Source organism: Euprymna scolopes, chromosome 37 (genome assembly GCF_053919585.1).
Source record: "Euprymna scolopes isolate OS-2025 chromosome 37, ASM5391958v1, whole genome shotgun sequence".
NCBI classification, from domain to species: domain Eukaryota; kingdom Metazoa; phylum Mollusca; class Cephalopoda; order Sepiida; family Sepiolidae; genus Euprymna; species Euprymna scolopes.
The window spans coordinates 693,506-707,547 of record NC_136518.1 but is presented as its reverse complement, the minus strand read 5'-3'; the positions used below and the strand labels follow the sequence as shown (position 1 = coordinate 707,547).

Below are 14,042 nucleotides of genomic sequence, written 5' to 3'. Positions count from 1 at the left end.
GTACTGTTTTTGGTTTATGCCTGCATCATTTGTCTGCATGTGTGTAATGCAGTCGTTTGCAGAGCCCCCATCATACTGCTTTCTCCACGCAGTCATGTCTGTTTTTGTAATCTCTTGGGACTAATGTGCTGCATTCACATATTATATGGTTTACTATTTCGTCCCTTTATCCACATAGTTTATGCTTACTGTTTTCCTATGTTTTATTTATTTTAGCTTTAATGTGGTTAGTTCTAATCATGTTATTTTGTGCAGCTGTCAGTACAGATTTTGTTTCTTTGCTCATGTGTGCTTTTCTTAGTCATAGCCACGTGTTTTCATGATTCTTTTCTCTTGTTATCCTTATGAATCGTCCATGTAGCTCTTTCTCTTCCCACTTTTCTTGTCTTTTTGTCTCTGGTTTCATCATTTCCTGCATTATTCTTCTTAATGTGAATCAATCTTTCTGTGTTCCAGAGATATCCTTTTCCATATCTTTTCTGTGTCTTCTACACAATCTTATACACTTACCAGTCCTCTTCTTCCCATACTCCTTTTCAGTTTGTATCATATTTCAGGTGTTATGCATTGTGCTCATTAGTTTCCTAGCCTTCTGATTAAGGCCTAAGTTCTTCTTTTATCCAGCCTATGAATGGCTTAGATTATCTTATCAGATACTACCCAGGTATTTATTCTTTTAAGTAGATGTATAGTTTTGTCTCTAAGAGTTTCCTTGTTCTTCTCAAGTACTTTTTTCCAGGCTTCTCATTTCTGTAGATTGTATGGCGTCATTATTATTATTATTATTATTATTATTATTATTATTATTATTATTATTATTATTATTATCATTATTATCATTATTTATTTCCACATTCTATGTAAACATATTATTGGCCTGTAGTTACTGGGGATGTTTCCTTTTTATGAGTCTTTTTGTACTAGTGTGATTTTGTACTAGTGTGCTTGTGCTTCTTTTTCTTCTTCTTCTTCTTCTTCTTCTTCTTTTCTTCTTCTTTTTATTATTATTATTATTATTATTTTATTATTATTAATATTCTTCTTCTTCTTCTTATTATTATTATTATTATTATTATTATTATTATTATTATTATTATTATTAATATTCTTCTTCTTCTTCTTCTTCTTCTTATTATTATTATTATTTATTTTTGTCCACATTCTATGTAAACATGTTATTGGCCTGTAGTTACTAGGGATGTTTCCTTTTTATGAGTCTTTTTGTATTAGTGTGATTTTGTACTAGTGTGCTTGTGCTTGTGCTTCTTCTTCTTCTTCTTCTTCTTCTTCTTCTTCTTCTTATTATTATTATTATTATTATTATAAACAACCACAGTTATTTAAGAATTCTGTATTCGCTTTTAACGAAGGGCTTTGCATTATCGCTAATGACAGCTGGCAGGAAGAACAAAAATGAAATGGCTTAAACAAAAATAGTAAACGTTTCTTCTTTTCTTTGAAACAGGTTTTATTTAAGTGGAATTTTAGGTTTAATGTCATGTGGCAATGATTATGGCATTTAAAAGATATCACCCGACCATTACATCAGACCGAATTTCTTTGAATCAAAATTTTCCATGAGTGCCAGACATGAGTAGCGTCGCCAATTGAGATTCAACTAACGCTCCATTGTCTTCAACTCTAGAAACTCTCTAATAATCAGTATCAACTGACAGCACTTACTGGTAATGATATAACCCTAGCAGATTGCCAATCGCCTGAGGAACCAACATTTACTTCTTGCCTTGGGGAGATTCATATAAATTCATTCTGAAGATATTAGCTCTCTGTCCTAAAATGCATCAAACATTGAAATTGTTTTTTTTCTTTTCCTTTTGCAAAATCGAATCATGTTCTGCAAAGCCAAATATAAAAACAACAATTTTCCCTTACAAAACAAACAAACCGAAATGGCTGGACCGATTTTTATGAAATTTCATATGAAAATACTTTATGTGCCTGGCAGTGTTCTTAGATAGGTTTTGTATCAGAATGTCTTCGATAAGTATTGATAAGCAATAATCAAAATAATCCAATGACAGAAGGAACAGGCGATTTTTGATCAAAGTTAACATCTTACACAGTCTAACATCACAAGTGTATTTGAGCAGTTTTATTACTACACAAGCTGAAAGGCTCAACATAAAATCAACAGTAGGTTCTTTGATATGATAAGGGTGCGTTTGAAATGACTGTGTCTGTTTAAAGCACACTTACACCATGGCTGCATTTGACTTTTGCATTTTAACCTTAAATTCAAGCCATTATCACCACACAAGTAGTAAGGCCGGGCATATAATATCAACAATAGGTTCTTTGATATGACTGGGATGTGTTCGAAATAAATATTTCTGTTTAGAGCACAATTGAAGCATGATACTTGACTTTTGTATTATATAATAATATATAAACATAATTTTATAAAATCAACAGTAGGTTCTCTACAATACAATACAGACTACAAGGAAAGTATCCTGTACCTCTATAAGGCCACCATTCGCCCATGTATGGAGTATTGCTGCCACATCTGGGCTGGTGCATCTGCTACTAGTCTTTCGCTCCTTGACAAGGTTCAAAAGAGAGTCGCAAACCTGATAGGTCCTGAACTGGCATCTAAGCTTCAGCCTCTGTCCCATCGCCGAAATGTTGCATCCCTCTGCCTTTTCTACAAGTATTTTAGTGGTGAATGCTCTGACGAACTGCAATCACTTGTGCCCCCACGACGTGAGCACCCTCGACAAACCTGACAGGCTGCTAAATCCCACCCCCACACTGTAGAGATCCCTAGATGTAAAAGATCTTTTTACTCCAATAGCTTCTTCCCCAGAACCGCTAGACTCTGGAATTCCATTCCAGGTCCCTGCTTCCCCAACAGTACTGACGTGCAGAAGTTCAAGTGTAACGTGAACCGACATCTTGCTGCCCAAATCCCTACATAGTACCCCAGTAGTTGTTGCCCCTGATAGTAGCCCCCTACACCAAAGTGGCAATTTGCCTTGTTTGGGGTGAAAATGTAATAAAAAAAATAAAAAAAATGTATTGTAGACTAAATCATTGTGGGGAAGCATGTGAAGCTTCCTCCTGGTGCATTACTGTATGTTCCCGACTAGAGTAGCAATCAATCAATTTGATTAAAAAAAGCAATTTCACCAATTCCGTTGACAATAAAAGTATTAGAAGTGTGGAACATTCATTGATCCTCATTCAATCAAGTTTATCAAAAATTAGAAATTTTAGAATAATTTTCAAAATGACATAAACTTTAGATGATATGGTTAAGTATCTGAGATAAGGCATTATTTGTTTTTCAAAATCATTTAAAATGTCTTTGTTTTCCCAGTCAGGTGGCCCGATTTCAATCAACAATTATTTTATTTTTGACAATCAATCATATTATGCTGTTTTCTTCCGGCCAGGTGCATATCCATACGAATTGTACCTATTTGTATCTAATGATCTTTTCAGTACGCTCGGACTAGATATTTAACACAAAAAGTTATCTTATAAAAAGGATGTTGGAATAATTTCTAAATATATAAAGTTTAGATAAGACATTCAAGTGTTAATTGTGTGAGATAAGAAGCTATTTGTTTTGCAAAATCATTCAAGACATTTTTATTTCTGTCAATTTTTTATCTCTTGAACAAGATTTTCAAGGGTCTTAAAAGATCTTCAATCAGGTGGCCATATTTATTTATTTATTTTCCACCACGAGAAATGTGACATTAAAGTCGGAAAGTGGGATTGAAAAGTTAGCTCTACAGAGAAGGAGCACTCTAACCCTGCAAAAGATGTCTGTACAGCCCTGTTGGCATTCCCCGGCAGAGCGGTCTCAAGCAATTAGCAATAAACTGACCCCTTCTCAAAGAGAGAAGGCAAAGCATAGAAGGGTGGACCACCTAGTCCTGACAGAATGGTAGCAGTAGCAGCTACAAACGACAACAACAAAAACATCTGGAAAGGGGCTGCTCAGAACACTTATTCCTGTCTTGACAAAGTGCAGAACTGGCTTTGAAATCTAGTGAGGATGTCCTCTTTGCTTCTCTACAGCCTATTTCTCACAAAAGAGAAGGTGATAGTATTTCTCTACTCTATCGTTATTTTCATGATAGATACTCGACTGAGCTCTAACCTCTGTTCCCTCCTGAAAAACATTTTTAGGAGGTTGCTTATAGGCACCCTTAATAAATTAATTATCAAATATAAAACAAATAACAAAACACTTTTTTAATACAAAACAACGAAAAGATTTATTTGGACAGCAGAAATTTGAAAGTTAGATTGTGCCTGGGTTGAGAAAGAAAGAATTGAATGCTTTTGGTGTCTGTCAGTCAAGAAACCGTTCTTTGTGTAGCCGCAGGTTGACAGCAGTTATTTTCAGTGAAAATCGTCAATGCTGGAATGTCGAGTGGACAGGGATGAGGGAGAAAGAGAGATGTCTGACTTCATTGCTCTCTGCTGGCTGACTGTGTTTTCTAAAAGAGGCTAAAGAAATTCACTCAGGTGACAGATGAATCAATGCGCCCCACCGGCTAATTCGTTAGTGTGTGGCCAAATCACTCAGCGAGGGAGGTGTTGATTCACAAGAGAAAATAGATCATTTATGATTGGCACACATTCATACTTAAAGCACAGTAGTTGTGACAAAACGCCACCATGTTTTGAAAATTAACTTGACTTGTAAGTTGAGTGTTAACTGGTACGAATCTTTAACTTTTAGTGTTGATCAGTACAAATCTTTATATAGAAAATTTGACTTTTAATCTCTCATACGAACAGAGATACATCCTGGAGTTTATAAAGGGGCTGATCGCATCTATTCTTCCTCTTTTAACTTGGTGACAGTACTGCAATCTGACTTTTCCATGGCACTCCACTCAATCCCAAAGAACTTCTCTTTTAGGACACTAACCAGAATCCTATGGAGCCACTAGCTCTGGCATTGACAAGAAGACTTCCAAATCTAACATGGTGACAGCCGCACACACAATGTAACACACAAACACACACAGTTGCAAGCACGTATAACTTGGCTTATCATTAACTAAACATACATTCTGTACATATGAAAATTTTCAGGGAAAAAGGGACACACCTATGATTGAAAGACACCAGCTGAGTTTTAACAGGATTAAACTAAAGTTATTTCACACCCCAATCCATAACTGAACCTAAGTCAACTTCTAGATAAGCTGCATATTTCAACTGATCCGAGGAAGATGGACGAGAAGCAACACCAGAAGAGAGAGTGATGTCATCAGCATGGATTTTAATATTCTGAATAATATTCTTTGGAAGATTATTGATATAGAGAAGAAACAGACTTATGTTTTTTGTAAATGTTGTAATATTGCGCTAGATTGTGTATAATGCATAGTAAAGCGACGTGATAGAGTGGTGATTGCATAACCGATGTAATCAATGTATATATTGAGGAACATCAGTATTGATAAAAAAGAGAATGCAGAGACACCATCCAGAGTTACTCGAAAGCTTCGATCATAAATAACTTCTCAATGAAAAAATGTTTGGAATGTGTACTCAACAACGTCAGTCTTTGTTTTTTTTTTTTTTTCTTTTTCACTTGAGCTTATCGTGTACGATAACTTAGCCGTTATTATGTTTGTTATTTACTATTAACTGAATATTTATTGGAATCAAAAATGCAATATTGTAAAACAAAACGAAATAAAAAAAAATCTACTTAAAAAAATTACGAAATTAAATCCACCAAAATGCATTTCAGTTTCTTCGTAAACAAGTCGGCCATTTTAAACATTTGCTAATAGTTGAAAAGAAAAGAGTAATTTTTGACTCTTCCAAATTTGAATGGAATTTTGAGTCATTTAAACTGTCGAATACAGAATTATTTCTTAACAAATTCTTAATTAATTAAAAGATTGACAGTTTTGGAAGCTACTTACATCCAATCTCTATCTATCTCTATCTATATAAAAGTGGCCTTGTCTGTCTGAGAAACGGTCTCTACCAAACTCCTCTGACAATTTTTGGTCTACAGACTTTAAACTTGACATATAGGGGATAAAGACATGTGGAAGAAATTCAATTTGATCTTTAGCTGATAAAATTGCAACTTGGCAGATGTAAGTCGACTTGAAACGCTCTTATATTCATGTGCAAATATTCGTTTATACGTCAAAGTTCGTTCATTTGTATATATAGTCTCAGCTTTCGTTTTGTTGCCTTGGGATGAATGTTGCTTAGGGTCTTTTTTGCATGGTTGTCTCCCCTGTGGCCTTAGCAGGCCACTAATATATTAAAACCCCTATCCCTTGGCTTAATAGTACGAGTTTCTGACTATTGACTAGAAAGTTTGATCTGTGTTTTTAAATGGGCGCTAGTCTAGCCTTAATTAAGAACTATGATACAATGTAACAGTCTTACTGTATACGGATATACATACATACAATAAAAATACCATATGAGGGGTCCTGGATATGACCTTAAACTATATCCGATGGTGAGGCCCCAGCTTGCGGGCTCTGGGGAGTGTGGAGCTACCCTTTAATTGCCATTGCTCCCAGGTCCACTCTGACCCGGAGTGGTAGTATATGTTAGGGTCCCAACTATGGGTTAAATAGAAACCGACTTGAAAACAGCAAATATATTCTATTAAAAAATTTTTTCTTCAAAATCTTTAGATTCGGCATTAAATAACCTGAAAGGGTTGATATGCCGTGAAACAAAACCAACCAACCAACCAACCTATATCAGGACGTACATACATACAATAAAAATACCCATATCAATTCCCTGAACAAAATAGATATAATGATACTAAATCTTATGTCTAGAATCCCTATCTAATTCTGATCAACATCTATTATATGATTTTAATATAGGAACCTATATGCTCTATAATAAGTAAGAGTCGTTGTTTTTTCATTATGATTTTGCAAACTTTAAAAGATGTCCATTTCCTTTTTTTCTTCACCATATTATTTTTATTCCAAGAAAAAATAAAACTCTTCAACTGTTTTTTTTTTTCAGGGAACACATATCTGTCTCTGATGAGTTGTTTGGTGAATCTCCGTTATTCAACGAAACACGTGTAAGACGCACTACATTTACATATGAATAAAATACCATGAGTGTGAAATAAATACATCTGGTTTGGGAATGGTAACTAGTGACATATATATATATATATATATATATATATATATATATATATATATATATATATATATATATATATATATATATGGTTTGGGAATGATAACTATAGTAAAACTGGTAATTAGTAAAAACCTGAAGAGAGTGCTCAATACTATTGCAGAGCAAATATGTGTTTTCTTTTTTTATTACCGTTTTATCTATTTGGTTACATATGTTTCGGATGGTCCAACACCCGAAACATATGTAACCAAACAGATAAAACGGTAATAAAAAAATAAAACACACACACACACACACACACACACACACACACACATACATATATATATATATATATATATATATATATATATATATATATATATATGTATAAGAAGAAGAAGAAGAATTCCAGTGGAGTGCTCGATGATTAATATAATTTAAAAAATAAGAGCATAATAATTATGCATTTGTGTGATAGAAGATCAGAAAAAACATCGATACTGTCCGTTTCAAATCCAAACAAAGAAGACCTATAATTGATCGTCTATGTCGGATTCTTTCCAGCCTTTGTTTATATCTGTCTCCTTCGAAATGGCGTGTCACATGCTGCATTTCTGGAGAGAGATCTATACAGAGGCGGAAGAGAGTCCAACGTAGGCGACAAGAGACTGGTCCCCTTTGTTTTGAGGCGTGAAACCGAGGGTACCGATGCTTTTCTGATCTCCTGTAACACAAATATAAGTAAATATATTTATGCGTGCGTGTGCGCGCGCACGTGTGTATACGAGACGAACTGTAAAGTTATATGAATATTTTGAATTTTGAAAAAGGAATAAAGAAACGATCTTTGAGCTTTAGAATTTCATTGTTTATATACACGAGTTAATTAAATATGAAGAACATATGATACCAAATCTCATCATCAACATATGATCAACATATGATCAACATATGATCAACATATATACACGAGGTAATTAAATTGGAGAAAGAAATCATTTACGTCCATCTTAAGAATTCAACATAAACAACAGTTATGTGTTCAATCGTTTCCGAGACGATATAGATTTTTTGTGATATCAAATCTCATCATCAACATATGATCAACATATGATCAACATATATACACGAGGTAATTAAATTGGAGAAAAAAATCATTTACGTCCATCTTAAGAATTCAACATAAACAACAGTTATGTGTTCAATCGTTTCGGAGACGATATTGATTTTTTGCGATATCAAATCTCATCATCAACATATGATCAACATATGATCAACATATATACACGAGGTAATTAAAGTGGAGAAAGAAATCATTTACGTCCATCTTAAGAATTCAACATAAACAACAGTTATGTGTTCGATCGTTTCGGAGACGATATAGATTTTTTGTGATATCAAATCTCATCATCAACATATGGAAGTGGCACCAACTTAAAAGATAAAGCACAGCATCCTGACTATTGTGAAGAGATTTGACAAACACACACGCGCGCACGCGCGCACACACACACACACACACACACACACAAATGTGTGCATATAAATCGCCTCATTTAACAACAGTTAGCATTTAAAATAATGAACAAAATGGTGCATATATATTTTATTTTCACTCTCGACAATATCGGCGAAAAAAGCGACCCTCTCTGTAGAAAAGTGTCCAGTTGAAGGTAAAGAAATTAATGTTTTTAGCCAATGCTTTGATATTTGTCGTCTGAAAGGTCGCACTTCAAAATGATACTGATCTTTTGAAAATCCGTTGCCTCTGTCGAAAGTTTTAGACAGACATGTAAACATACATACATTTATATATTGGTAGCTCAAATTTTCGACCCAAACCGATTAAAAATCTTGCCCTCTCTCTGAATACCCTTTATGTAAAATTTCAAATGTTTAGACCAGAAAAAATCTGAGTAATTTGGTAGAGACCGCAGCGGTCAAATTTTTTTAACTTTGTCCCCTTAACATTTGTTGTTTTGGACTCAAATCAAGTTATTAAGTTAGATCCATGTCCAAGGAACCTATATCTAAAATTTCAATTGTTTATACCCAAAATTGCCGGAGGAGTTTGGTAGAGGTCTCAAAGGTAAAATCCTTGAACTTTGACCGCTTAACAGCGAAATTTCTGGTCGAAAACTGATTAAAAAGATTTTCCTAAATCTCAGTACCCTGCATATGAATTTTCGAGTCTGTAGACTTAAAATTGACAGAGCTATTGCAAAGGAAAATGTACACACACGCACAGATACACAGATACACCCACAGACACATTTACTTTTATAGATATACTAGCATTTCAGCCCGGCATTGCCTGGGTGTTTGGATGTGTAAGTTTGACAAAAAAAAAAAAAAGAAAAAAGTGGTCAATTTTTTCAACTTTGCCCCCCATTATGACCCCTTAACATTTATTGTTTTGGGCTCAAATAAAGTTATTAAGTTAGATCCATGTCCAATGAATCTATATCTAAAATTTTAAGTGTTTAGACCCAAAATTGGCGGAGGAGTTTGGTAGAGTTCTCAAAGGTCAAATCGTTGAACTTTGACCCATTAATTGCCAAATTTCTGGCCAAAAGCCGACCGCATTGATTTTCCCAAATCTCAGTACCCTGTATATGAAATTTCGAGTCTGTAGACTAAAAATTGACAGAGTTATTGCGTAGGGAAATGTACACACACGGACACACAGATACACAGATACACAGACAGACAAACACTTTCGTGTCTGTGTGTGTACATTTCCCTACGCAATAACTCTGTCAATTTTAATCTACTGACTCGAAATTTCATATACTGGGCACTGAGATTTGGGAAGATCTTTGTAATCCATTTTCGGCCAGAAATTTGGCTGTTAAGGGGTCAAAGGTCAACGATTTAACCTTTGAGAACTCTATCAAACTCCTCCAGCAATTTTGGGTATAAACAATTGAAATTTTAGATATAGGTTCCTTGGACATGGATCTAACTTAATAACTTGATTTGAGCCTAAAACAGTAAATGTTAAGGGGTCATGATAGGTGCTAAAGTTAAAAAAAAAATTGACCTCTGCAATCTCTACCAAATTACTCAGACAATTTCTGGTCTAAACATTTGAAATTTTACATAAAGGGTATTCAGAGATAGGGCAAGCTTTTTAATCGGTTTGGGTTGAAAATTTGAGCTACCAATATATAAATGTATGCATGTATGTTTGCATGTCTTCCTAAAACTTCCGACAGAGGCGATGGATTTTCACAAGATCAGTATTGTTTTGAAGCTCGACTCTTCAGACGACAAATACCGAAAAATTGGCTAAAAACATTAATTTCTTCATCCTCAATTGGGCACTCTTCTGCAGGGAGGGGTCGATTTTTTCGCCGATATTCTCGAAAGTCATCCCTTCTTTTCGATTGTCTAGCCTTAATTTAAACCTACGTCACTTCCGGTTTGGCGGTGGTCGTAACAGCAAGACGTCACATCCCCCCCGGTTCTTTTCCTCCTGCGCTGTACGGGTTCGATCCTGCCTTCCTACTTCACTTTTATTTATTTATTTATTTATTTATTTGCTTAACACACACCTCCAAACATCCGAGCAACACCGGGCACCCATGCTATTATATATATATCTTTAACAAAGCAAAACTTATCAAGATAAGAAAAGCTCAACACTGTTAAGAAGAGCAAACAATGATATCAACATGAAAAATGAGGAATAAAAGCTATATATAATTCAGAAATTCAGAAAAAGAAAAACTCTTCAGGCCATGGCATTTCGAAACTATAAGAAGAGAAAGGCTAGAATTATACAAAATGCAAATATAGAAGAAAAAAACTGGCTTAATGACACCTTTCATTTTAATATTATACAGTAAGTTATGAAAATATATATGGCAATTAAGCTACACAACATTTCTTTCTCGTAAGAACCTAGTATATTTTCATGACTTACTCCATAGCTCTACTTACATACTGAGCACTGTTGAAATATTGAAAATGGATACATTATTATTATTATAATTATTATATATTATTATAAATATTATATCTCATTAAAAGTTTCTATGAATACATGAAATAATAACACACACACACACACACACACACACACACACACACACAAACACACACACACACAAACACACACACACACACACACACACACACACACAGAGGAGGATAGATAGATAGATAGATAGATAGATAGATAGATAGATCCTTACCTTGTCTTTATAACAACAGCAACAACAACCCATTTTAAAAGTCCACTTTTATAGTTTACTCCAGGACGAGATCCAAAAATTGGCGAGTAAAATAATAAATACAAATTAGAAACAAGTTTTTAAATCATTTTTTTTCCTCCGAAATTAAATCAGGTAAAACTGTCGCGTCCATACTGACATAATTTTGCACTAAAACTATTGCGTTATTAACCGCATAAAACTTGACAAAGAAATGTCCAAAAACCTGGACTGGCTGGACTCTGTTTTAGTTTTTTTTTTTTTTTTTTTTTTTTTGTTTCTTGTGTGTGTGTGGGGGGGGGGGGAGAAGAACAGGCAACGTTTTTGGCCCACAACTGCAACAACACAGACACGGCCTCAATGGAACACACTGTTCGTTTTTTTTCCTTTTTCCTTTATTGTCGTGACCCCGCAGTTGTGTCTCACCTGTCGAATACCTGGCTTCCTGTTGGCACAAGAGACGGAAAGGAGAGTGGCGGGGTGACGAGGCTATAAGTATTTGAAATACTTACAGAAAGATAAAACGAGTTTGCTTTCCGCCTATTTTTTAAAAAATTTCGTTTGTTGTCATATGTAGGCTGAAACAAAGCGAAAACTCGTGATATTCGAAAAAAGTACTTAACATTATGATAATAGTCACAGAAAGCCCCACTAAAAAGGGAATATATATATATATATATATATATATATATATATATATATATATATATATATATATATATATATATATATATATATATATATACTCGGGTTTTTTTATATTCAAAAGTAATGGACTAATGAATTCAACGAGGTTGTTAGATAGTGCTCAATAAAAAGAGCTGATAATACTTGTTTATTGTTATATAAACATGCTCACATCCCGCTGCTACAAATAGCCACTTGTTTCAATCAAACAACAGATATCATCAGGCAGCGACTTGACTATTAAAAAGTTCAATGAATAATGAAGGTTATTCATTGAACTTTTGAATAGTCAAGTCGCTGCCTGATGATATCTGTTGTTTGATTGAAACAAGTGGCTATTTGTAGCAGCGGGATGTGAGCATGTTTATATAACAATAAACAAGTATATATATATATATATATATATATATATATATATATATATATATATATATATATATATATATATATATATATATATATATATATATATTGAGGTATTGAAATGAATTAGATAACAGGTTGGTGAATCTAATGTTTTCAAGTCTTATTGAATACTGGAAGGAAATATTCATATAAGATAATCCCAATCAAATAAAACTGCTCAATATACTAGATAGAGCAAATAAAAATTCTAGTTTATATGTTCAAATTTCATTTAAAATGATCAATTTTCAAATAAAATTTAAAATTTATTGCTTGACTCAAAGAATACAATGTTTAAATTAATGTCTTTAATCCATGGATTAAGGATATTAGTTTAAACATTAATTTAAACACTATTCCTTGATTTAAGCAATAAATTTTACATTTTATTTGAAAACTGATTTTTTTTAAATGAAATCTGAACACATAAACTAGAATATATATATATATATATATATATATATATATATATATATATATATATATATATATATATATATATATATTTTTATTCAATTTTCACCCCAAACAAGGCACAGTGCCACTTTGAAGCAGGGGGCTACTATTAGAGAATTAATTAGCGGGGTCATTATGAAGGGAGAAGAGTAGAAAGATGTCTGTTAACATTACACTTGAACTTCTGCATATCATTGCAGTTGGGAAAGCAGAATCCCGGAAGGGAGTTCCAAAGACCCGCAGTTCTGGGGTAGAAACTATTGGAGTAAAAGGCTTTCTTGCACCTAGGGATCTCTACTGTAAAGGGATGAGACTTAGTAGCTTGTCGGGTTTGTTGGGGGTAGTTACGTCGGGGAGGTACAAGTGTTTGCAGTTCGTCAGAGCATTCACCATTAAAGTATTTGTAGAACAGGCAGAGGGATGCAACATCTCGCCGATGGGACAGAGGTTGAAGCCTAGATGACAGTTCAGGACCTATCAGGTTGGCGACTCTTTTTTGAACCCTGTCCAGGAGCGAGAGACAAGCAGCAGATGCACCAGCCCAGATGTGACAACAGTACTCCATACATGGGCGAATGGTTGCCTTATAGAGGTATAGGATACTGGCAGGCATAAGTAGTTTTCTAGCACGGTAGAGGGAGCCAACCTTTCTTGCAGCAGCCTTGGCAATGCTCTCAATGTATCTATTCCAGTTCATATTCCCTGTAAACGTTAGGCCGAGGAGTTTAAAAGAAGTACTTTCAGGCAATGTGTTCTTGGCCATTGCTATTGGTGGTAGAGAAGGTTTCTTGTAGTTATTGAAGGAAACAAGCTTAGTCTTAGCAGCATTGAATGTGACCAACCATTTTTGTCCCCATTCCACTACGGATTGGAGGTCGTCCTCTAGTGTTTCTGCCATTTCCTTGGATATGTGTTCATTTGTTTTCCCCTCATATCTGTTATAGAGAGTGGTGTCATCGGCAAATATACCCATCTCCGAAACAATATTATCAGGAAGGTCGTTTATGAATATCAGGAATAATAGAGGTCCAAGGATAGACCCCTGAGGTACTCCCGCATTTATATATATATATATATATATATATATATATATATATATATATATATATATCATTGTATATATGGTACAGTGGCAGTTTTACTCATTCAGAACTG

The 14,042-nt window shown here is 34.3% G+C and overlaps 1 protein-coding gene across 1 annotated transcript in view; it reads right to left on the bottom strand.

The window, feature by feature from the left end:
• Positions 1-11,865, bottom strand: part of LOC145261025 (uncharacterized) — a 59,294-nt gene extending 47,429 nt beyond the window's left edge. Inside the window, exon 1 of the mRNA XM_080119155.1 lies at positions 11,322-11,865. Within this exon, the coding sequence (XP_079975281.1) occupies positions 11,322-11,354 (33 nt within the window). The 5' untranslated portion in view covers positions 11,355-11,865. The remainder of the gene's footprint in view (positions 1-11,321) is intronic.
• Between the last annotated feature and the right edge of the window lie 2,177 nt (positions 11,866-14,042).